Genomic DNA, 26,286 nt, shown 5'->3' on the forward strand with positions numbered 1-26,286 from the left:
CAATAAAAAACTTTGTTTGGTAGAAGAAGCTTCAGAAAAATCTAGAAGCATTTACAATTGCATTTATAAGTTTGGTACTTGAACTTTTATCAAATTTTGTTAATTTTTATAATAGTTACATATTTTACCATTATTCAAAACTAACTACCCCATGACTCTTTAAAAGACTATAACTTTTTCACACGTTAATATTTTTTTAAACAAATTACATCATAAAAAATAGCATTTTATTCTCTTTAATTTGAGTATCATATTGCTATACTTTTTTAACTTTAAAAAATTAGTATACTACGTAATTACCGGTTTATGAATGACAACAAGTCGAGTCAGACGAGCTTGGGTCATTTGTAAGACCAAATTAAGTTCGGAACGAGTCGACACAAAAAGGGTTAATTTAGTTCGGTTCGTGTCGGTATGGTTTTGAGTCGAAAGGGGCCAGGTCATAACATGATTTAGATTAAAACGGTGTCGGGTCGGAAAGGGTTTCAGATCAAAAGAGGTTGGTTTAAAAAATTATCTATTTGAAATTACTGTATATTTCAGTTTTGTTTCTTGATTTTCGCCATCGGTTACACGCTTACTGCCTTTGCACGAATTAAGCGTCTGCATTCGGGTTATGTGTGCACTATTATCAAGTGAATCACATACCGACACTGATTATGCGGTTGATCTCAACTTGCGCGCGCACTCGGCTGCACCGCGTGGGCGCCTAACTAGTTTTATTAAAAGCTCCAGTTACTCTGCCAAACACCTAAATATATCTAAAAGCTACCAGCCACCAGCTTCCAGCTAACAGCCACCAGCTCGTTTGCCAAACATACCCTATCTCTTCTTTGTATCTCTTCCCTTCGCTCACTTGTTTGAGTGTGTTCTTTCACAAAACCGACCGCCCTCGTCTACCCTCCACATTAAGTCCTCTCTTATTAGTAGCACCTCAATACCAACTATTAAGATGCTCTTGTATGTTAATTTCTCCTTTAAACACACTCTAAAAATCGAATCAATTTTTGTAATCTTTTATGAATTAGAGAAGTGAAACTATCATTACTACTAGAATATGTCACGGCACGTTGCACATGGAGTTGTTTAACGGTAGCACCTTTTATTAGTTTGCTTAAGTTATAGACCTCTAATGTTCCAACCGAGCAACACCTGCCATTATTCATTAATATTTACACGTTATGCATCTACTATGAATTGGTACACCAAAATTCCTTAGTTTCTATGAAAGCCTCGCGTTCCCACTCATAGGGCCCCTAGCATACCTTACGCCCATTTGCTTTTTTTAACACCAAGCTGCAGCTGGAAATTTGTCAGGGGCGTCGTAGGGTATGTCTGTACAACTTTTCTTCGCCTATTTTGTTGTGTGTGGTTCGATTTTGATGCATATCTTTTGCTATGATTCGTATATATTATAATAATATCTTGGGGGGGGGGGGCTATTTTGCCCTACATAATGTTCATGGACAAGAATGTGGATGATGATCAAGCGCTTAGAACAATGTGCGGACACATATCACAAAGATTTCGTTTACAACTTGCAAATGTATTAAAAAGATTTTTAATTAACAATTTGCTTCAAACACAGCTATCATGATACTTAGGGTGTGTTTGGGATTGCTTAAAAATGACATTTTGTTAAAAGGACTTATTAACTTATGAATTTTTTAAAAGAAGTTTTTAAAATTAAAAATGTTTGGATTAGCTTAGAACATTCTTAATCCGTTCCCTAAAATTATGTGAGGAGGATTTGTAAATTATATGGTATGGTTATGAGTAGTTGTAGGTAGAATAGAGAAGAGAGAAAATTTATATGTGAAAATTAAATTTGAGGTTTTACTGTAGATATTGTATAATTTTTTAATATTTTCATAAAGTAGTTGTGAGTGAAAGAAAGAGAAAATATGATGATAAAGGTATAAAAATTATTATTTAATTAAACAGGAGAGGGAAAATACAATGTTTTTTAGTGTAATTATATGATATATATGGATATAGGGTAGAAAACAGGCTGGGAATGCTCTTATATGTTTTGGCAAATCAAAATGACTATAAAGGACACTCTTTTTTAAAAGGAGTGTAATGAGTTTTGAGGGTTATAAGGGTGTAATAGGTAAATCAAACCCATTAAGTTAATAAGTTACATATTTATAACTTTTCAATACCCCTTTATTTTGCCTTCTCCATAAGTTAAAATCCACAAGGCCTTATGGTTTGTCAAACACCTTATACACCTTATAACTTTTCAAAAAATTTATAAGTTATAAGTTGATGAAAATAAGGAATCCCAAGCACCCCTTAGTGATTAAAGTATTGTATGGTTGTAAAAAAAAAATTGGGACCAAATTTCCACGTGATTAACATTGTATTGAGTCGTTTTGAATCTTGTTTTTGGTGTTTTTCAAATTAGGGTGTTACAATACCGTAGCAAATCGTTTTCCAATTATATATAGTATATTATTAAAATGATTAAAAATTAACTGTGTTTACAAAAATTATTAGAACTACTATATTAATAACTATTTCAAATTTTTAAAGGGTAGTTAATGTTTAGTACGGGTTAAATTTAGGTGAAAATAAAGTGGGTACGACTTGCAAAACCCACAAGACCTGTCACACCCACATCCGTCAAACCCGTTTATTGTTAAATAGGGTCGGTTCCTAGGCATAACATAGGGACACATTTGGGTATTGGATTGGGTTCGGGTCTGGTAACGGCCAACGTGCATGAAGAGAAGACTCGTGAAATCCCGAAGTATTTTAATTTAAATAAAAAAACCTAGTTTTATACTGAGAAGATCATGAGAAGTATGGACGCCTAGTATTGGAGATCAAACCTACAAAGTATTGACGCTTGTGCAGACTACCAAATTGGATGCCAATTCATTGAATCATCAATAATCACAAAGATCATCATTGCTTTTGTCTCGATCGGCTACACAATGTTCATCACAATTGGTGCGTATGGTTTGATGGAGTCGTACGCAATGATCGTTAAGAACCATATGTACGATTAATCAATTATGCCGTTAGTGTTCTCAATTGAAGGCCTAAATACATAATCATGTCCAATTATTCTAAATGATACGCTGTGACATTTACCAGTAAACAAGTATGGGTCTAGTTCGTTTCCCGTTCGGTTTTGGAGGGCAGGAACCACACATCCCAAGTTATTTTGGATGATTGAATGACACATTGTAGCTGGGGTCAAAGTTTGAGTATGCTAAAAAATGACTAAAAAGAAGTACGTGATTTTGGTGCACTTGGTGAAAGCTAGTGCATGTAGTCATATGTTAGTAGGCGTGTGCTAGAGTAAAATAAATGCTTTGTATTGCTTGCTTCTTCTAATTATTTACTATGAAGTAATCAGCTGGTTCTTCGTATCTCCTATTAAAAGCTAATGAATCATGTTGACGAGTCTTCTCCATCACCGTCTGCCACCATTATTGTTAACTACAAAGAAGTTGCAAATACTACTTATTCATCATGGTTTGACATTGATTAACGAACAACAATTCTCCTTTTTTTCTTCTTACTCCTAACAGGTTTGTGCTTATTAATGTCTTCGCAGATTTGGATAGCCCTCCAAAATGACTAAAATAACTTTTATGTTGAACAAGTTCAAAGTTTACGTGATAAACTTCATCAACTGATAAAGATACTTCCACTATTTATGAATATGGTCGTAACATATGTGGTCAACTCTCTAGATTCGGCCAACTGGTAAAAGATATGGATAAGACACACCGGTTTTTATGTGGTTTAGGCACCTCGATCGTTTGAAACCTTTTTCTACAACATGGGATTCTAAACACGGACTTGTGCTTCATGATCTTCTTTCATAGACTGAAAGTCATGGACTAATTCTGCAATCTCTACAGTACTCGACTCCACCTTCGAGGCTCTAATTATATTCGGGGGTGGTCGGGGTCGCGGACGTAAATCATCGCATATTGTCAATATGTAGGAATTATGTTCTTATACCAATCAATGTCCTATTTTATGCCATGATTTTGTTGGAAACCTCTATGGATTAAACCATACTTATTAAATTTAATAATTTAATAAGGAACTTTATTTATCATTCTTTTAATTAACTTTTAACTTTTTTGTACTCATATTACTTAGATTGTTCGATATATGTTGTACATTGGTACCTAACTTATACAATATAAAGAAAATGTTTTAGGTTTACCTTATAGGATTTATTAAAGGATTGATCTCAGAGATGAACAAATCGATGGGCAGGCAGAAGGCGGTCGCCAGAGATGGAAGTTCGATGAACACGGTGATTGGTTAAGGCCGGTGGTACTCAGAAGTGCTACTACCTTGTGCGAATGTACTAGGTGAAGAACGAAAGAGGGTTGTCTATCTGGTAAACCTTAAGTCCATATTTAAAAAAAGAATAACTTTAAAAAGGTGCACACGAAATTCAAACCGGGGTTTTTTCCCCAAACAAGGGTTAATTAGACAAGACTGCTACCACTGCACCAACATTAAACTTGTTGGTATGGGTGAACACCTCTAAAATTCTTATGGGTTTATATTATTCTATATTGTTTGTGTGAAAATTACAAAAGTCATTAGGTGCCCGTAAACCAATGTTCCTACATAAGTGCGGGCGAGGGGTTAGAGTGGAGGGGCAGAACCCTAAGATTTTCAAACTACCTTAAGACCTGATCAATTTTACACTACCACATTATTTTTACTCTTAACTAACTTGGACTACCCCAAAGGGTGGCACCACTTATTTCAAATTTCAATCACCCTTCTTCTATTGAGACCTTTTGTTGAAAATAAACTTTCTAAATTATATAATTGGACAAGTTAAAAGGATTCCATGAAAATTGAAAAAGTTGGGAAATCTTTTTCAAGTTGTTTCATTAGGAAATGGTTATTTGGGTGAAGTCACGGTGGTGTTCCGGTTATACCCGAACTACCTAACCCCCTTAGTGTTCAAAGGCTACATTGACTGTTCTAAATAAATATACTCTCACTTTTAAACCTATTTCCAGATGCACCTTTTAATGAGCCTCAACGAAGGTCATTTCCATATTTTAATGGAGTGGTAAGGTAGTAAGAATATAAAATAGGAGGTCACTTATTTAATGACTCAATACTTGTATAACGTATGGTTGAGTATGGTTCGGTTCAGTCCGGTGTTTAGGTGAAACTGAAACTGAAAAGTCGGTTTTTCAAATACACAACCGATCATTTTTCAGTTTTTGGCCTTTTCGGTTTCGGTTCGGCTATAATCAAGTTTTTTTTTTTTAGACATTGCAAAAAAATTCCTAAAAAACGAAAATGCATATTAGATTCAAAAAACACAAAAATAGGCATTTGTTACGTGGAACCAAACAAATACAAACTTGCAAGAGTGGCAGTGCTAGAGTTTAAAATTTAACAAAGTTCTTAATCAAAAAACACTAAAAATTTAGTTTCAATTCATTCTTCATCTTATTCATCTTCAAAGTTTACTCCCAATCTTCATCATCTTCATAATCTTCGTCACCATCAATGGTAGGTCTTTTGGTGTTTTGTTTCGGGTCATAACATTTAAAAAAAACACATATAATTGTATTAACATTTAAGTAAAAACACATATCTGTTCGGTTCGGTTCCCTTTTTTTCGGTTTTTAGAAATGAAAACCGAACCGAAACCAAAAATTCGGTTTTTCAAAAAAAACAAAAAATTAAACATCAGTTAACGCTTCGGTTCGGTTTTTTCTGTTAATTAAATTTCAATTTGGTTAATTTAGTTTCCTATTCACTCCTAGAATAACTTACATTTGGCTTGCTGTTTAAAAAAAGAAAAAAAAAAAGAAAAGGAGCATGTTTAATTTTTGAAGCTGTGTAGGCTGGCTTGCCATAGAAGCCTCGCATCCTCAGTTGTTTAATATTTGGAACTCAAATAATTAATTAATTAATTAATTATTACCTAATTCTCCTCACCATTGTTAATCGTCTTCGATTCAATTCTCTAACAGGTTCGATTTTAAACCCTATTATTATTAATCTTCTTCATTTCACTAGCGTTTATTAGGTTTTAATCTGCCTTTTCTGCATATTATTTGGAAAGTTACATTCGATTGATCAAACCTAGGGTTTTGTTTCAAGATGTGGAATCATGTTGTTATTATTATTCAGGTTTATGGCACTAATAATTAGTTGTTAGATGAATAAGTGTGCCAATTATCTAGCTTTATGGCCTTCAATTGCATAGATAGCTTTGGTATAATCTACTTCGGTTTCATTTAGTTCACCAGTCTTGTTTAGGTCCTAAAAATCAATGAGTCATGCTCTATGTACAGCCAAATAAGCTTTATTAACAACGAGAATGCACACATCAATAGCGCATAATGTGTGCATCACATGATGTCATCTAACGTGGCACCTAACGCAGTTGACCGGCATTTGAACAAATTAGGCCATCGATTGCCACGAGTGCGAGTTTTTTAAATCTGATTGAACAAATGTGACCATTGATTGAGCAAGTATTTTGAGTAATTGGACAAATTAGACCATTTATTGAAAAAAATCTTACCAGAGATGAAGATAATATTATCTGGAAATAACGTTTAGTGTTTAAAAGTTAACTAGTTCAAACATTATCTATGAATAACTTTTTAGTACGCCTTTAATAACAAACGCCTAGCGTACGCGCATATTGATATTTTATATTTCGCTTTGTATTTTGACCCATATTGTATTGTATATCTTATGTTTGGGGCTACTTGTGCAGTCATGACTTTGAATTTGGTCAACCAATCCTATAGCAAGAACACATATGAACAGATGATGTAACTATTATTATAGCTTTTGAAACATTGGAACAGTGATCTTTATGTTCGCCACATCATCATCTGATGCAACAGCCATGGCATGGAATTGGGTCATTCAATCCATTTCAAAGTTTAAGCAAGTAGATTCACCTACTTTAGCTGGTAATTAGTTATGCTTTATGTTCCTTTTTATCTGTTATTTAAACTTTATTTGTTGTACTTTTTTATTTTTAAATAACAAATGGATATATATGCATGTTTTAGGTTTGGTAGATAAAGCTCCTGAAATATCAGTTGATATAGGAAAGGATGCAAAGGAAATGGTCTCGTTGCGAATGTTACAGAGATTGTTTCCACATGGAAATGATGCTACGGTTGACTTGGATTCTAGTCAAAATACTGAAATCATGTTTGATTCGTCAGAGCACGGTGAAGACATTTTGAACAAGATTTTGAAAGAGGTAACGCAGTTATTTTGCTAAAAGTAAAAATAATGAGTTTAATAATGTTTATTAGAACTTATAATTTTTACTTTATTTTATTTTAATAAATGTAACAGACATCTGAATCGATGACGGAGCTAAAAAGGCGAAAATGGAATATTCACCCTCTCATAATTCATAAAAGTGCTTCTTTGCCCGAAACCCCTATGCAAAAGGTTGATAATTGTTTTGTTTTCTACACATTTACACACACACACAACACACACAGTTACAGTCACAGATACACACACACACAGTTCTTTTGCAAGAACAGAAAGCAAGCTAAATCATTCATATTTTCAATCTTATTATTTTTAAAATATAAGAAAATGGTTGAAATGTGATGTTTATTCGTCTATCTTTAAACTGAAAACAAAATATGAACAAATTTTGTTTATTTATGAAACCTACACATGTGCAAATCATTTAAAAATTAAAAGCGCATATGAACAAATTGATTTAATGGTTTTTGTGTACATTATATACGCATTTGTATGTAAGTAGTATTTTTTTAAATATCAATCATTGGTAAAAAAAAGTTATAACCTTTTAGGTTTGTTCTTTTGTTCTGTCAATAATTTTGTGCTTTGTAATGAACCTCTTCATATATACACAAACTGATACAACCCCATCATACAAGAAGGGCCAGGTTGACCCATCTGAGTCCAACCCTTCTCGGTTTAGTTATTTCCTAGACCCAGTCAAACGACTGGACCTAGTCAAACAGGAGCAAAGGTTTAGGGGTAAATTAGTGGGAGTCTGAATTTTAGGGGAGTGAAAGTCAAGAGGCTGAATTTTAGAAAGTAGTAATTACCAAATTTATCTCTAAATATTCCTTTTCCAGTTCTAGTTTGTATTGTCTTGTTTATTTTGATTATCAAGTGTCTTGTATTAGAGATTATCGCCTCTCGAATCTGGTAAAGTATCTTAGTTTTTCAATAAATCAAACTTTGATTTTCTAGTATCTATCACGCACACCCTTTATTTACATCTTGCTGCATTGCTTGATCAAACAGTTTAAGGAAGCACTTATTGAAGGCAATCACCTGATTCTTGAATCATTGAAAGAAATGAGTAAAGCTGCAAATGTATGTGAAAATACAGTTCTGAAAACTGAGAAGGAAAGCAGAAAGTTACAAGAATGCCCCTTGCAGAAGCCACATCATGTAGAAGATTCTAATGAAGGATTTACAAAGGATACTGGAAGAAATGATGATGATGGTAATATTGACCATGCTCAACAGCTGCCTTGTGATGAGAATGATGATTTGCTATTTATGAAAAATGAAAACGAAAACAGCAAATTACAAATAAGCCCCTTGCAGAAGCCGGATCATGTAGAAGATTCTAATAAAGGGTGTATAGAAGCTATTGGAAGAGAAGAACATGAAATGACTATAAAGCCCCCGGAAAAAGACTTATTGGGTGATGATGATGACGATGATAAGGCTGATGATGATTTGGTATTTCTGAAAAAGGAAAGCGTAAACAGCAAATTAAAAGAACGCCCCTTGCAGAAGCCGGATCATGTAGAAGATTCTAATAAAAGGTGTATAGAAGATATCAGAAGAAGAGAACATGAAATGACTATAGAGCCCCCAGAAAACGACTTTTTGGGTGATGGTGATGATGTTGACCGTGGTCAGCGGGTGTCTCGTGGTGTAAATGATGAGGCTGATGATGATTTGGTATTTCTGAAAAAGGAAAACGCTAACGGCAAATTACAAGAATGCCCCTTGCAGAAGCCTGTTCATGTAGAAGATACAAATAAAGGGATTACACAGGAGACTGGAAGAAAAGAACATGAAATGACTACATTACCCCTGGAGAATGACGATGATGATGATGATAATGTTGACCATGGTCAACAGCCACCTCGTGAGGATGATGATGATAATATTGACCATGGTCAACAGCCACCTTGTGAGGCTGATGATGAGAATATTGACCATGGTCAACAGCCTCCTAATGATGATGATGAGATGATTGATATTGCAGCAAAAAAAGAAGCTTTTTTGAGCTCTCAATTTACACTAAGTCAAGATTTCGTGTCAACGGTTGACTTCACTGAAACATATCTTTGTATGAAGTGTAACAAAGGCGGTCAGTTATTAGTTTGTAATTCTGAAGCGTGTCCGTTTAGGGTTCACAAGAGGTGTTTGGGCTCGGCTGCCACATTTGAGGAAAACGAGGTTTTTTTCTGCCCGTTTTGCTCGTACTCTCACGCGATATCTAAATATATGGAAGTTAAGAAAAAGGCTTCTTTAGCTAGAAAAGACTTGCAGGTGTTTTTAACCTCGGGAGTTAAACATAGACCATCCTCTAAAACAAATGAACATATTAAGTTAAATGGTGGTGAATGTGTTATGAGTAGAGGCAAAAATCGTGCATCGGTTGACTCGGATCACCAGTCAACAGGCCTGGCTGGCGTGGCTAAACAGCCGCTCGAAGATAAAGAAAGTCCAGTGTCATCTACTTCTAGTCACTCGAAACGAGCCCGTAAACGAGAGCCACAGTAGTAAGTTCTTAACCTTGAAAACTGTATTGTTTTTAGGGGTTTGAATGTCTGACACGAACCAAACATGAAGCCCGTGGGATTTGATTGGGTGTTTTATACCAGCATTTAGAACTTAATAGAAAAATTGACATACGGTTTTATAATTAAAATGTAACACTATTGTGTACATTTGCAATTTTTTGTTGTAAAATTGTACTTTTAAAATATTAATTTCTTAACAAAACGTAGAAAATTAAAATAATTTGGGTTAAACTGGTCGCTTTCGTGTCTTGTTACTGTTTATGACATATTAATACCGTTACATTTTGATTACAACCTGTCAACTAGTTCTGCTCGTGTGTGTTTTATGTATTTTGATGAATCCACAATTGATTTATAGCACATCAAGCACCATTATTTTACTGCGGCGGAAGAATCTTTTTTGGGAGAAATCAGAGGAGGAGAAGTTAAAGGTACTTGAGTTTCTACATTTTAAAATCTTATTAAATAATCTAATTATTTACTTGAATATAAAAACATTTATGGTTATCAAATCATCTTGTGCAAAGAACATGTTATGCATATACCATGTTGGTTACTTATGAATCATTTTATTCAAAGTGTGTTTTAATAACGCATATAACCTAATGAACCATTTCATTCGAAAAATAGAAAATTATTGTAATAGATATATGTATATATACATATATTGTTAGTTAATTACTGTTTTCATGTTGCAACTTCGTTAGGAAGGGATGGAGAAATTTTCTAGTGAAGATTATAAAAGAATTCCATGGAAGAAAATTCTAGATTTCGGTCAGGACGTATTCGATAAAAGTCGGACGACTATAGACTTGAAAGATAAATGGAGAAACATGTGTAAAGAAGGCCCAGCCGTCAAGAAACAAAAACTGTAGAACTTCTGTGTGCAAAGGCTCTTCATGTTTGAGTGTTTCAAGCGTGTATATTCTTGTAAAGATTATTTTCTTGCAAATGCTATTCATGTTTTAGAGTTTCATTAAGTAATAGACTAAATAGGTTTTGAAGATTCAAGATTTATTGCTTACAGTGTTAGCACTTTACGTATTGAAAAGTTTCTTTTATTAAGATCAAAAGACAATGGCTTCGCTTTTTATTATTACCCAAGCCCTAAAAATGAAGCATAAGCCAAAAAAGCATATGTATTTGCCACATTTCAAACTTTATGTTGTTATTGTTACACACGAGATAATTCAAATTATAAAATAATAAGTAAAATAAATAATTACATGACGTATATAAAAAAAATGTATTATATCTATGCTTTGTATCTATACAACGTGTACATAAATTAATTTTATTTATATCACAAAATGGTTTTTTAAATGAATTTAATAAAAAATGTCTGTGCAAAATCGTACTCGAGAATGCTTCTTTCTATTGAAAAATTCATTCTCGGTGTCATATATATATATATATATATATGTATAATTGAAAGAATTTTGGTTATGAACCAATTTCGAAAATAAGACTCCTCATACGATAGTAGTTCTAACCACTCAGCATAAATACAAAAGAGGCATTACCTTTATTGATATATTTATCAATTTACCACCCATCAAAAGAAAGTATGATATTAAATTGTAACAATGGATGTTCTTCAAGAACTATGTTTTTCTAAGCTACATTATAAAAAAGATTTTGATAAGTTTCAAAGGGCTTCTCGACTTTGTCATAATGACAACATAAAAAATAACATGTTAACCCATTCAATTTTGTGAATATTTTGTTTCATTTGAGCATAGTTTTGCATAACATGCTTCCCATACAACGTTTTGATCATCATTGAAGGAAAAAATAATGTTCACATATATATTTGAAATTTGATAAAAGTTAGAAGCATTGATAGGCATGGGTGTAACAACTCGGGTTTTCCAACGAACGAACTTATATCCATAACCCGACTCGTTTTATGATTCGAGAAGTTTTAACATTGAAAAGTAAACGCGTTTATTGAAACATTTTTATATAAAATTTTAATTGTTTATATATTTATATATAACTTTGGAAAAAGAACGTTTTTAACCCAAAATACAAACTCTAACCCTCTTTTGTATCCACATCAAAGCTTCAAGGACTAAAAAGCAAATTCTGCTTATTATCTTCTTAACCCGTTTACCAGATCCAAAATCCGTAACCCATTAACCCGAAGTCTTGACCCATTTAGTTAACTTGTACCACAATTATCGTTCTAATTCAGGAATTGAATCATGCTTATGATTTCCCGTATCATAATCGGCCTAATTAAGAAACAAGATCGTTTATAATAAGAATTGATTTATAAACCCAAACCGTCCTACCCTAATTTGATTATATAACCGACGCTTGTTCATAACTCAATTCCTCGTGCCTGCACCTCTCTCATACCAGCACAAGTCAAAGCCCCATGGTTAATTGTATTATCGACACCCCGTGATACCTGTTCGTTGTCCTTGGTTCGCCGCCCCTGTTAACTCGTATTAACCCCTGTTTAATCAATGATTCAGGTAATTGTTATGTGCAGTAGGTTCGTTATGATATGCTTCACATTAACCCTAATCTTAATTCAACGAACATTACGTCGATTGGGCGATTGCATAATCTAGGGTTTATAAGCAAGGAGGGTTTACTTGGTTTCTGCATAAATGAATTTGTTTACAAACTATAAATAACTGACACATCAGCACGCATGGCTCGTGTGTGTGTTCTAAACCTGCTCCGGCAGGAGGTCGCGAGTTCGTGTCCTGCCAGTGGTTTTGTTTTTGGTTTATTTTTTGTTTTAAGGATTTTAAAAGCTTGTTTTTATATATAATATGTTATAATTAATATTAATTATTAAATAAACAATATTTTAGTTAAACCGACATCATAAGTTAACGTTTCGTGTCAAATAGCTCGTTACAAGTTTTCGTGTATATATATATATATATTATTAATAATAAATCATTATTATTTTATTAAAACCCACACTAATGTTAAGGCTTCTAGTTGTTAAAATGTTTTTATAAATTTGCTTATATATATTATATATCTGTGTGTGTGTGTGTATACATGTATTATTTATTTTAAAATCATAATAAACATATTAACGTATTTAAAAATGTTAATTATATTTTCTAAAATAAAAATTTTATGTTAATTATATATTTAAATGTTCATCATTATATATTTAGACTAATTGTTTGTAGATTCGATTATATAATAAACAATGACTTTTATAATTAAGTAATAACTAATAGTAATGCTTTTACAGTAACAATAATTCGTAGTGATCAATCGTTCAATCCATAACGTACCCAACTATAAATATAACTCAAATCATATCGAAATTCTAAATTCGTTATATGTATTATCTCATTTATAGTTCACTCATAACATTATTTAATTAGGATCCTTGTCGGTAACCCTCGAAGAGCGTGATTATCGTTCTTGTCATAAACATTTCCGTTTGGCTTATTCGATCAGGTGAGTTTTATCATTCCCCTATTTTACTCTATTTTCATAAACGTTATGGGGACATATGCGTATATAATACTATACATACATATCTATATATACATAAATATCAAATATAACAAACGTGTAATTGTGTGTGATTAATCAAATCTACTTGTTATGTGCTTATGTGTTATTGTATTCATTCGTTTGACATATCCCCTTGGAGATTATTCTCATTCTATTGGCCACCGCCCGATTCACTTTCATTCGTTTGACATATCCCCTTGGAGATGGTTCTCATTCTATTGGCCACCGCCCGATTCGCTTGGCAACGGTCTTATTCTTATTTGCTTATGGTTGATTTATCGGCGCCCGATTCGCTTGGCAATGGTTTAGTCAACAACTTACTTGCTTATGGTTTGATTTCACTTTCGCATTTATTACGTTTTGCTTATTTATCATATTAACATTATTTTGGTGTCAAAACTTGGTGGTAAACTCACTCAACATGTTTGTTGACAAAACTCCATTTTCTACATATATGCAGGTTGCCTGAGTTGAAGGATGGACACTTAGAAAGACCTTAGGATTATAATGAAGACATACATGGATTTAGAGTTGTTGTATTTATTTATTTGAATTGTTTGGTTGTATTTGATTATTGTTTGTATTATTTGAACAAAATAATTAATTAGATATTGTCATTTATATTTATGATAATATCTTCGAGCTGTGAGCAATCGGATCACGCCCCGACATTTCCGCATTAGGTTGGGGTGTGACAATGGGGGTGAAATGTCGAAAGTGTTCGCAATCTTTTCTTAAGTTTTAATAGTTGAGTGAAAAATAGTCAATTTGCCAAATCCCGAACCTTTTGATTATTTCAAAAAATGCCCTTAAAAATAAACTTGAAACCCGAATCATGTTTAAAATTCTAACTTTCATACTTTTGACATTTTAAAGTCAACACTTTGAACCCTTAAAAAATTTTATGATAAATCTATTTTGCATTCTCAAAATTTTAAAAATACTCAAAATTTCATTTTTGACCCGTAACAAAATTTGATCTAAATGTAGTTAACTTGTACCAAACAATCTATTTATTAACTTTTGACCCATAAAATCAAATTTAACTTCCACAAAAAACCCAAAACAATTTTCATTTGAGAAACATGATTTGTTGTTGATATTTGGAATTCACCAGGTATTTTGAAATATATAGTAAAATAATATGTTAATATTTATATTTATAAAAATATATAGATATTATATAAATATAGTGTAAAAGGAAAGTGAATAATTATTGATTTATTACATATACTAGGATAATAACCCGTGTTGCACACGGGTGGAAAACATATCAAGAAATAATATAAAATGTAAAAAACATATTCAATCACCACAAATTATTTGACATAAGTTTTTTACCAGCAGATATTACAAAAGATGTTAAGTTATGTCTATAAGATAAAAATAAAATACTTTATAAATAAATAATTCAGTAAATAAGGAATAATATAACATAAATGAACCATTATACCTGAAAAAAATAAAGACAGAATTACAAATTTTGTCCTTTAAAATAAGACCAATTACGGTTCGTGTCCTTTTCTAAGTTTCCTTGCAGGCGGTGTACTTTAAACTTTTTTTTCCTACAAGTTTTGTCCTTTACGCTAACTGGGTTATAAAAAGTCAGTTAAATCCCATCACGTGAGGCGCATGTGAGGGTAGTTTTGTCCTTTCATATATCTCTGCAACTAAACCCTTTATCAGTCTTCCCCCTCCCTTTCAATCGATTCAATTCCCCGGCGATTAAAAACCCGACAGTTAAACCCTAAACCCTCGTATCCGACTCGACTCAACAACCCGACATTTAATACCTTAAATTGCACATCATTCTCAAAACTTAAAAACGTAAGATGGATGATCCTCCTCCTCATCGATTCTACATTCGTGAAGCTGATGAACAATCAAATGCTGATGCGTTTTATGGTAAGTTAAAACTTTAGGGTTTATAATTGGGTTTATTTAACTAACAGCTGTTTAATCTTGTTTGTGTAGTAAATAATCCACATTTGTTCACGATCAAGATGCACCATGGTGGCAGTTTCACTAAATTTCCTGGACGGGTTTATAAAAGAGCCGTTGTCCATTTTGTTGACATGCTAGATATTGACAAGTTTTCAGTTCACGAGCTTGATCGAATCTTGCTTGAATTATCCTATCCTACAGATAAGGTTAGATTCTACCATTATGTAGTACCGGGTTCAGAATTGGATTGGGGGCTTAGAGCTTTGGGAAGTGATGATGATGTTAGGGGATTTGCTAAGTATATTGGAGCTTTTAATCAGTTAATGAATGTGTATGTTGAGCATGAGTTCACCTCTGTAAACACATACTTCTGCTCACCCTCAAAGTTTACCATTGAAGAGATAACAAATGAGGAGTTTCTTGCAAGTGAGGTCGTACTAGATAAAGCAAACTCAGTTAAGAAAAGGTTGTTGTTGGAATGGCAAGATAGCACAAATGAGGTTGTTGTTCAAAAGGTAGTTGTGGAACAAGACAAACAGGATGCAAATGTGAATGTTCAAGAAGAGAATAATGTTGGTGTTGTTGAACAACAAGACCAGATTGATATATGTCATGAGGATCCAGAATTTGACCCTATGTTTGGAGAGGATGCTTTTGGTGTGCAACCTACAAATGAGGTGGAGATTGATTACAATGGTGATGTAGATGGAGGTGGGGATGGAGGTGGATATGGTGTGCAGCCTACAAATGAGGTGGATATGGATTACAATGGAGGTGGGGATGGAGGTGGATATGGTGTGCAGCCTACAAATGAGGTGGATATGGATTACAATGGAGGTGGGGATGGAGGTGGGGATGGAGGTGGATATGGTGTGCAGCCTACAAATGAGGTGGATATGGATTACAATGGAGGTGAGGATGAAGATAGTGAAGATTCTTCAATTTCAGATGAAGAAAGTGGAGATGAGTCTTCAGGTTCAGATGAAAGTGGAACTGATGATAGTAGGGATTCTACCTATGAAATGAGAGATGAGAGTTCTGATGATGATGAACATCTAGAGGGTTGTCCAGTTAAGAAACCAAAGAATGTGAAGAAATCTAAGAACAAAAAGAAATCTAAAAATGTTAAGAAAACTAGGGATGGTGATGAAGATTCAGAAAGTGATTCAGATAGTGACTTCAACTATGAAGATGGTGAAACACATGATGTAGATGTAGATATGAGGGATTTCAGACTGCATACTGATTTTGAAGTTGAACAGCAGGATGCAAATTGTAGTTTAGAGGTTTTGGACATAGAAATGGATGATGTGATGTTGGATAATGATAGGATGTATAATGAGAAACAAAGAAATGAGGGGGGCATGGATTATCTTTTCCATGTGGGACAAGTTTTTGGTACAAAAGCAGAGGTGAAGGATATGATCAAGGCACATGTAGTTGAAACAATAAGACAAATTAGGATAAGAAAAGATGATTTGGTAAGGGTCAGGGCTGTGTGTGAAGGAGATATGGAAGATGGGTCCCACATGCAGGGGGTTGGATCTAGCAGTGCTAATAAAGATGAGGGACCAGTCCAGAAAAGTATTGGGGGTAGGGGAAAAAGGAAAGACCCACTTGCTATTAGATGCCCTTGGGTACTGTTGTTGTCATACCAAAAGAGAACAGCTTCATGGAAAATTACAAGGTTGATAAATGAACATAAATGCCTTCAATCTAGGGAAATTTATGCTTGCACAGCCGGGTTCATCTCAAACCATTTGGTTACTGATCTTCAACATGACCCAAAGCTGAAAGTTAAATCCATCAAAGAAAGGTTTCAAAGGAGGTTTGAAGTTGGTGTGTCTGAGATGAAAGCTTATAGGGCAAAGATGTTGGCCAGGGAACATATAATGGGAAACTTCAGAGGCCAATATGGGTTACTGAGGGATTATATTGAAGAGTTGAAGAGGACTAATCCAGATACAACAGTGAAGCTTGAATTAGAAGAATGCTCAGATCCAACATCTAAGACAAGACAATTCAAGAGGATATACATCTGTTTGGGGTCTTTGAAAAAGGGGTTCAAAGCAATAGGTAGGGATCTGTTGGGACTGGATGGGGCTTTCCTTAAAAGTGCTTGGCCTGGTCAACTTTTAACAGCAGTTGCTCTAGATCCAAACAATGGATACTACCCTGTTGCATATGCTGTAGTTGAAGCTGAAACATTGAATTCTTGGGAATGGTTCTTGGAATGCCTTGGTGATGACTTGGATATAAACAACAGATCTAAGTTTACCTTTATGAGTGACAGGCAAAAGGGTCTTATACAGGCTGTAGATAAGTTGTTTCCTTCTGCAGAGCATAGGTTTTGTGTGAGGCACATTGAAGATAACCTAAGATCACTCTTCAAAGGAAAGCTTTTAAGGGATGCTCTTTGGAAGCTGGCTAGATGTCCATCACCTACACAATATGAGAGAGAGATGAACAACCTAAAAAACTTGAACAAAAGGTGTCATCTTTGGGTATCTAAGATCCCACCAGAAACATGGTCAATGTCACACTTCTCTGGTAAGTTTTTAATTTTGTATCCTTTATTCTCTCATAACTTTCAAGTTTTGTCCTTTATCTGTTGTGTTTTGTTATAATAGGTAGAGCAATGTCTGATGTGTTGACCAACAACATGTGTGAATGTTTCAATTTAAAGCTGGTAGATGGAAGGGACAAGCCTATTATCACATTGCTGGAATACATCAGAGAATATGTGATGAGGAAGATTGTTACTGTGTTGAAGGTAATTGATAGGTCATCAGGGTTACTAACACCATATGCTACACAAATTATGGAGTCAGTGAAGAAGGAAGCAAGCAAGTGAGTTGTATGTGAATATTTACTTGTCTTGTAAATGATGTGAATGGTTTACATATTTGGATGATAGGTACTCTGTGCATTGGAATGGTGAGGATCATTATCAGGTAACAGGTCCATATGGTGATCAGTGTGTAGTGAACATGAGCACAAGTACATGTGCATGTAGGAGATGGGAGATAACTGGGATACCTTGTAGACATGTGGTGGCATGTATTTGGGTGAAGGGTGCACATGACAGATCTGTTGGCAGGCCAGAAACATTTGTCAAACCAATTTACACAATGGATAGGTGGAAGGCAGTGTATAGCTACAAGGTGTATCCCATCAATGGTATGAGTATGTGGCCCACATCACAAGTCCCAATCCAGATCACAGCTCCTAAATTAAAAAAGCAAACTGGAAGGCCAAAGAAATCAAGGAAAAAGTTAGCAGTGGAAAGGGAAGATGGTGGTTCAAGGAAAAAGTCAAAGGTTGATGCAAAGGGCAAGGGAAAGGCTGTGGAGGGTGAAGGTCAGAAAGTGAAGGCAGTGAGAAAGACAAAGCCAAAAGGATCAAACACTTGTGGGACATGTGGTCAAAAGGGTCACAACAAGAGATCATGCATGAAAAATCTTGCTGATTAATGTGCCTACTGTTTGACTGTTTTTGTAGTTTTTATGACTTTATGGTATGGATATTTTTAAGTTGTTAGACTTTTTTTGAAGTTTTTCATGGTATGGATGTATTAAGTTGTTGTCTGGACTAATGTTGCTTTATTTTGTTGACTTTAATATGGTTGATTAATGTTTAGTAGTTATTAAATGACAAGTAGCTTTTAATATGGTTGTTCATTATTTAACTTGGTTGTTGTTTGCATTTATGGTTGTTGGTAATGGTTGTGTAGAACTGCAGATGGATCAGATGTTACTTATTTTAAGGGTTTGGGGCATATTTGCCCTTGGATCAGATTTTACATAATTTAATGGTTTGGCAGATGGATGTTTGTGCAGATGACTCATTCGTCTTTTTGTGCATATGGATCTGCAGATGGATGGATCAGATGTTACTTATTTTAAGGGTTTGGACATATTTGCCCTTGGATCAGATTTTACATAATTTAATGGTTTGGCAGATGGATGTTTGTGCAGATGACTCATTCATCTTTTTGTGCATATGGATCTGCAGATGGATGGATCAGATGTTACTTATTTTAAGGGTTTGGACATATTTGCCCTTGGATCAGATTTTACATAATTTAATGGTTTGGCAGATGGATGTTTGTGCAGATGACTCGTTCATCTTTTTGTGCATATGGATCTGCAGATGGATGGATCAGATGTTACTTATTTTAAGGGTTTGGACATATTTGCCCTTGGATCAGATTTTACATAATTTAATGGTTTGGCAGATGGATGTTTGTGCAGATGACTCATTCATCTTTTTGTGCATATGGATCTGCAGATGGATGGATCAGATGTTACTTATTTTAAGGGTTTGGACATATTTGCCCTTGGATCAGATTTTACATAATTTAATGGTTTGGCAAATGGATGTTTGTGCAGATGACTCGTTCATCTTTTTGTGCATATGGATCTGCAGATGGATGGATCAGATGTTACTTATTTTAAGGGTTTGGACATATTTGCCCTTGGATCAGATTTTACATAATTTAATGGTTTGGCAGTTTTTACTTATTTGCCCTTGGATCAGATCAGATCATATTATGCAGTATTCATCTCTTGGTTTATGGTTTATGGATGTTGTAGATGGATGTGTAGATAGTGCACAATGTGCAGATTGTGCATGATGTGCAGATTCTGCATAATGTGTAGATAGTGCACAATGTGTAGATAGTGCACAATGTGCAGATTGTGTATAGAATCCATCCAAAAGTCCAAAATAAACTAACCAAAGATCCAAATTAAATCCAAAATAAACTGATGATACATTGCTTAAAAGGGATCCAAAATTACATCCAAAATAAAGTCAAAATACATAATACTTAAACTGCATAAAGTCCTAAATTAACTAATAAAGTCAAAATACAAATAGTCAACAACTTCAAATTCAGTCAACTAGTTACATTTTCATGGCAATTACAATTGCAATGAAAATGATCCAACTAATGACCAATCTGTTCTTCATCTTCCTTGCTTGTTCTTTATAACTCTCTAAACTTTGTTCAACCATGTTTTTCGACTTCAATAAACCCGGGATAATCTCCAATGCCCGTTCACACATTGGTGGGTCACGCCATCCAAGAAAGGGGCAATCCGATGTCTGGAAAAGAGGAGAAACATGAAGTATAAACAATTGACTGGAACTTAAATCGAATTACACACTTACCATGTCCGGACAAGAGAAAAACCGACGACCTGGATTTCTATCAGTCCATGAAGTTCGAACAACTGCTACCTTGCCACAAACACAGTAAGCCATCATCAATTGAGCCCTGGTATTTGAATTTCGCATCGAGCCCTAATTGATTGAAGCCCTAATCGTACCCTGATCGATTGGAGGTGGGGTTGGGTTAAAAAGAGGGGGAAGACTGATAAAGGGTTTAGTTGCAGAGATATATGAAAGGACAAAACTATCCTCACATGCGCCTCACGTGATGGGATTTAACTGACTTTTTATAACCCAGTTAGCGTAAAGGACAAAACTTGTAGAAAAAAAAAGTTTAAAGTACACCGCCTGCAAGGAAACTTAGAAAAGGACACGAACCGTAATTCGTCTTATTTTAAAGGACAAAATTTGTAATTCTGTCAAAAATAAAAAAAAAACACATTAGTAACAGATTTTGTAATATTATTTGAAAACTAAGCTTACAAATAAATATTAGGTTTAAACTTATATTTTCACCAGTGTAGAGTGTTCATTCAAAAACCTTTTGAAACAAAAAATGTCGGGTTTAAAAACCGTAGCGTGCATTTGATTCTCCTGTCATGAAATAATAATAATAATAATAATAATAATAATAATAATAATAATAATAATAATAATAATACGAAGAAACATGTGTAGATAATTAATGAATAGAGTAGCATAGAGATAGGAAAATATAAAACAATAAAAAACTTACAGATTGATCCATGAGGACCATCTCCATCAAGAAGTCCTCGTTTAGAGTGTTTATTATCCTTGACGGTTCATACTCTCAAAACTCTAACCTTAACTGTGGATGGAGATGTTTTGAGAACATCAATTTCATCCAACATTGTAAAGCTTTGAACCTCCATTGTAATCTGTGTTAAATCAAACGATAAAAGACTTTATTTAAATAATTCGTTTAAATATAAAATTTATAATTAACAGTTGAAGAACTTACTTTGTAAAAGCTTCAAAGGCAGAAGATTGTTTTAATGTGGAGAATGCATCTATGAACGGATATTGTTTGGATTATGAAACCGAAAAATCATGAAGAACCGGCTATAGATGAGGCGAAGAATCTAGTTACAAACGATAGGGAGCGTTATGATTTTAGAACAAAGCATGTGCCTTTCAAAGAAGAAACAATGAACAATTTAAACCTAGTAAATTTAATAGGTTTTATAATTCTAACAATAATTAGTATAATTAATATCATAATTACATTAATAAGTTACAAAAATATAAAAGTCAATATCATTTATTAAAATTTTATTGTGAATATGTGGAAAATAGATTTATGAAAGGTTGATGACATGGAAGCCTATGTAGACAACCAGGTGAAAGACATGTGGACAAAATTGTGTTGCTTTAATATATTAGTTAGATTAGATGTTGTTATTCACAAAAATCGATTAAACACTAAAATATAAATCATATATGATAATGGCAAACGATAAACATATTTAATATTGTTTGGATTATGAAACCGGCAAATCATGAAGAACCGGTTATAGATGAGGCGAAGAATCTAGTTACAAACGATGTGGAGCATTATGATTTTTGAACAAAGCATGCGTCTTTTAAAGAAGAAATGATGAACAATTTAAACGTAGTAAATTTAATAAGTTTTATAATTCTAACAATAATTAGAATAATTAATATCATAATTACATTAATAAGTTACAAAAATATAAAAGTCAATATCATTGGTTAAAATTTTATTGTGAATATGTGGAAAATAGATTTATAGAAGGTTGATGACATGGAAGCATATGTTGACAACCTAGGTGAAGGACATGTGGACAAAATTGTTTTACTTTAATATATTAGTTAGATTAGGGTATATTAGTTTTGGAGGGAAAAAGTTGTAAGAATTAACCAAAACATGACAAGTGTCTCTATTTTACTTTATTAGAATAGGTAGATTTAATAAACCGATATACATCATTAACCCACACATCAGATATAAAGTAAAACCACTAGTTCCTTGAATATTTTGACTAAAAAATGTTTTCCATTACTTTTAAATTTATTTTGCTATTTAACAAACAAAAAAACCAGTCATAGCATTATTATCCCATCTTTCCCACATGAGTTATGTAAAATTCAAAATACATCTCACTGAGAACGAATGCATTGAAACTGAAATAAGTGGCAATGAATACTTTACAAATCTCTGCTGCATATTGTGATCACTTGTAAATAAGAGCATCACGTCCCGGCCCGACACCAATGTAATGGATTGGCACGCCGATGAGTTCTTCTATTCTTTCAACATACTCGCGTGCAGCTTTTGGCAGATCAGAGTAGTTCCTTATAGAAGAGATATCACTCTTCCACCCCGGCATTGTTTCATATTCCACCTGAAACACACAAAATAATAAAATTATCATCATATACCCATATTATATGTTGAAAATTATACTTCGTTAGTTCGTCCTTTAGGCATATATCTATTTGCAGGTTGTGTCCCTAAACAAAAGAAACATCATTTACGCCCTTTTTCCACTAATCGGTGTTAAAAAATTATGTTAATTAAAATAACTATTTTGTCCTTAAACCGACAGGACAAAATGTTAAAATTACACAATTTGCCATATATGTAGCTTGCTAACTACATAAATTATTTATCTAATTTTTTTGGGCAAAAACTAATAAGATATATCAAATAATGAAAAAAATACCTTTGTTTATAAGTATTTTCCCGAAGTGTCCCATACCTTTTAAGTTTTCTCATGATCTCCCCCCCCCCCTCTCTCTCTCTCTCTCATAATGCGATTCTCTACTTAAATTTAGTTGTGCATTTATAGAAGCACACTCATTTCAAACCGGGTAATATTTTGACAACTGCAAGAACACACATGCACTTATACATAGTGCATAAAAGATGATCAGAAGTACTGTTAGAAACAAGGTTACATAACCGTCTTACATGTCACATATATTATTGGTTATCAACATATTATTGTTCTAAAACGAAACTTACCTTTGACTGCTCAAGAAGATGTAAATCAGCAGGGAATGAATTAATAGGAGTCCCATTAGAATGTTTATAACAAACACCCAACTGAATCTCATCAAGATCAGAAAGAACATCAAGTTTGGTCAGATTCAAAGAAGAAAACCCATTTATCTGGCAAACATATTTCAGTGCAACTATATCAAGCCAACCGCATCTACGAGGACGGCCTGTTGTTGTGCCAAATTCTTGCCCTGAAAACCTTAAAAGATCACCAGTTTTATCCAACAATTCGGTTGGAAACGGGCCCGATCCAACCCTAGTAGTATACGCCTTTACCTGCACCAAAAAGCTGATTATTATTATTATAAGCTTAACATCAGAGTGAATAACTTGATGTAATAATAATAATAATAATAATCAGCCCGTTTAACTCTTGTATAAAAATAAAGTAAAAAAGATCCGCTATTTTTAAACAGGTCAAAACAGGTCTAAAATGGATTTTGGTCAAAATGGGTCGGGCACGGTTGACCAGCACACAAGTTTTTGGGACTTTTAACTTGTTTTTATAAATAACTAATAAACTGATTGTAATTACAAAAAAACAACATTATTATAATGGTCAGGTAGGGTTTACCAGCAAACATTTTGGACAAAGTTAATGCGTTCAACCCATTTGACCCCTTTCAAATATTGTTTTCCGTTTGACCCGTTTGTGGAGCAGTAAATGAACTGAACGAACATGAACGAGGCGTGCTTGTGTTTTTGTTTAACTTTGACCAAACGAACGATCGAACACAAAAAATTAAACGAACCAAGTGTCTTGTTTGTGTTTGTTCGTTAAGAAAATGAACATGTTCGTTTATGTTAATTCAATAATAGTATAAACGAACGGTTCACAAACATAACAAACAAATATAACTTTACATAGACGAACGAATATCCATATGCTAGATCTGTAAGCTTAATAAAACTAGACTAAGTTATAACTGGTAATATTTTAAATTCAAAAACAATAATAATGATATGTAAACAAACAAAAATGAACATAAACAAACACAAATGAACGTGAGTGAATGTTCAAGATTCAAGAACATAAATAACCGAACAAGAAACGTGTTCATGTCGGTTCGTTTAACTAAATGAACAAAGAAATTTGTTCATGTTCATGTTCATGTATTTATTACATAAAAGAGCTTCACGCCAAACAGTCCACTGAACACTCATTTACAATATGAACACAAGCACAATATAAATAAAAGTTGGATTAATGTTAAATAACTTACCACTCCAATAATATCTCCAAGGGCTCGAGGAGCGATCCCTAACCCTGTGCATATTCCACCAGCAGACGGGCTAGAAGACGTTACAAATGGATACGTTCCAAAATCAATATCTAACATAGTCGCTTGACCACCTTCCACCAATATTTTCTTTTTTTGCAATATCGACTCATTCATAAAACAAACCGTATCACATATAAACGGTTCCAACCTCTCTGCAAACCGTTTATACCTTTCAACTTCCTCGCGAAGCATCTCAGGCGTATATTTAAAATCTTTAAATCTCGAAGCCGCGTCCGATAACAAAAGATCAAGCTTTTGAGGAAACGTGTCCATATGCCTTAAGTCACTCACCCGTATACCGTTTCGGTTGACTTTGCTAGAATAACATGGTCCGATTCCTCGTTTAGTGGTGCCGATTAACGATTTAGCTAACTCGGCTTCTCTAAGGCCGTCAACTTCTTGATGGAAGTCAAATAATAAGTGAGCGCGGTCGGAAACAAGAATCCGACCTTTGCAAGAAACACCGTTGGATTCGAGGCCGTCGATTTCTTTAAAAAAACCAGGAAGGTGCACGACAACTCCGTTTCCAACGACACATGTTGTTTCACTGTTAAGAATACCTGAGGGAACAAGATGAAGTGAAAATTTATTGCCTTCGGAGTTGTATATTGTGTGACCGGCATTTGCTCCACCCTGAAAAAGAGAAGTGAAAAGACTAAAACACCCTCGATTTTATAAAATGCGAGTGAAACTTACTCCAAATCTTTAAAATCGACATAAATTAGCATAGCATTATAACTTTATCAGCAAGTTTAACCAGGCTTCCAAACGAACCGAACGGATAGTCGGGCATGCCTGTGTTTGTTGATTTAAATCTAACAATTAAACAAGTGTTTTCAGTTTAAGAAAAGTAGAAATCATAAGTAAAGTAAAGATATAGAATTATAGTGTTCCATTCTCAGACATCTAAATGATCAACATTTGACATTAAGAAACCCTAGGAAAGAGAGTGATAATAATAATAATAATAATAAGTTAAAGATACCTGACAACGAGCAACAATATGAAAATGCTTGGCTAAGATATCAACAAGCTTTCCTTTACCTTCATCGCCCCACTGGCAGCCTAACACGCCCGAAACCTGACTCAATTCTCCGATTCGACTCAGCGTCTGTTGCTCGACGGTCACCGGCGAAGACGCGGAACACGAAATGGAACCGGTTTTACGGCATTGATGGCGAGTAATGACGGATTTGTGTGGAGCGGTGTAAATAGGGTTTGCGTCTAGCCGGAGACAAGTGATGTTCATGACTCAGGGTTTCGGGAAACAAAAGAAAAAAAGCCAAACGCTATCAGTGAGGATTTTATATGGAGAATGGATTATTTTCTTTTCCTTTTCTTAATTGCCAAAAGTGAATTGACTTTACCTTTTCAATTAAAAAACGGTGTTTTGTATAAGATTATGAACACATGTTGCCATTTCATATAGGGAAATTCCCAAACTAACCCATTTTTTTTTAAGAGAGAAATTAAAAATAACCTGATTTTTGTTTAAAATCCGAAAATAGCCCTCCAAATCTCGTTTGGGGCGACA

The 26,286-nt window shown here is 34.0% G+C and overlaps 3 protein-coding genes across 3 annotated transcripts; 2 read left to right on the top strand and 1 right to left on the bottom strand.

Moving 5' to 3' along the window:
- The first annotated feature begins 6,724 nt into the window (after nt 1-6,724).
- On the top strand, nt 6,725-8,846 carry LOC143542422 (uncharacterized). Its single transcript, XM_077035010.1, has 5 exons — nt 6,725-6,944; nt 7,047-7,243; nt 7,342-7,440; nt 8,281-8,727; nt 8,832-8,846. Exons 1-5 carry the CDS (start codon nt 6,845-6,847, stop codon nt 8,844-8,846), a joined length of 858 nt encoding a protein of 285 aa, XP_076891125.1. The 5' UTR covers nt 6,725-6,844.
- Nucleotides 8,777-10,680, top strand: LOC143542404 (uncharacterized). The gene is made up of 3 exons (XM_077034995.1): nt 8,777-9,782; nt 10,162-10,234; nt 10,511-10,680. Exons 1-3 carry the CDS (start codon nt 8,848-8,850, stop codon nt 10,676-10,678), a joined length of 1,176 nt encoding a protein of 391 aa, XP_076891110.1. The 5' UTR covers nt 8,777-8,847; the 3' UTR covers nt 10,679-10,680.
- Nucleotides 10,681-22,543: 11,863 nt separating this feature from the next.
- LOC143542405 (adenylosuccinate synthetase, chloroplastic-like) lies at nt 22,544-26,001 on the bottom strand. The gene is made up of 4 exons (XM_077034996.1): nt 25,738-26,001; nt 24,693-25,385; nt 23,434-23,745; nt 22,544-22,810 (listed from the first exon to the last, which is right to left on the bottom strand). The coding sequence occupies exons 1-4, from the start codon at nt 25,999-26,001 to the stop codon at nt 22,640-22,642; spliced, it is 1,440 nt and encodes a 479-aa protein (XP_076891111.1). The 3' UTR covers nt 22,544-22,639.
- Between the last annotated feature and the right edge of the window lie 285 nt (nt 26,002-26,286).

This window comes from Bidens hawaiensis, unplaced genomic scaffold (genome assembly GCF_021521415.1).
Source record: "Bidens hawaiensis isolate Kalapana, Puna unplaced genomic scaffold, B.hawaiensis_p1.1 tig00012838_1, whole genome shotgun sequence".
In the NCBI taxonomy this organism is placed as follows: domain Eukaryota; kingdom Viridiplantae; phylum Streptophyta; class Magnoliopsida; order Asterales; family Asteraceae; genus Bidens; species Bidens hawaiensis.

Coding starts and splice junctions, on each gene's coding strand:
- LOC143542422 (XM_077035010.1), top strand. CDS start 6,845: ATGTTCGCCACATCATCATCTGATGCAACAGCCATGGCATGGAATTGG. Junction 7,244..7,341: donor TGAACAAGATTTTGAAAGAG/GTAACGCAGTTA, acceptor TAAATGTAACAG/ACATCTGAATCGATGACGGA. Junction 7,441..8,280: donor CCGAAACCCCTATGCAAAAG/GTTGATAATTGT, acceptor TTGATCAAACAG/TTTAAGGAAGCACTTATTGA.
- LOC143542404 (XM_077034995.1), top strand. CDS start 8,848: ATGACTATAGAGCCCCCAGAAAACGACTTTTTGGGTGATGGTGATGAT. Junction 9,783..10,161: donor CGTAAACGAGAGCCACAGTA/GTAAGTTCTTAA, acceptor ATTGATTTATAG/CACATCAAGCACCATTATTT. Junction 10,235..10,510: donor CAGAGGAGGAGAAGTTAAAG/GTACTTGAGTTT, acceptor CAACTTCGTTAG/GAAGGGATGGAGAAATTTTC.
- LOC143542405 (XM_077034996.1), bottom strand. CDS start 26,001: ATGAACATCACTTGTCTCCGGCTAGACGCAAACCCTATTTACACCGCT. Junction 25,386..25,737: donor ATATTGTTGCTCGTTGTCAG/GTATCTTTAACT, acceptor TCTCTTTTTCAG/GGTGGAGCAAATGCCGGTCA. Junction 22,811..23,433: donor ATCTTCTTGAGCAGTCAAAG/GTAAGTTTCGTT, acceptor TGTGTGTTTCAG/GTGGAATATGAAACAATGCC.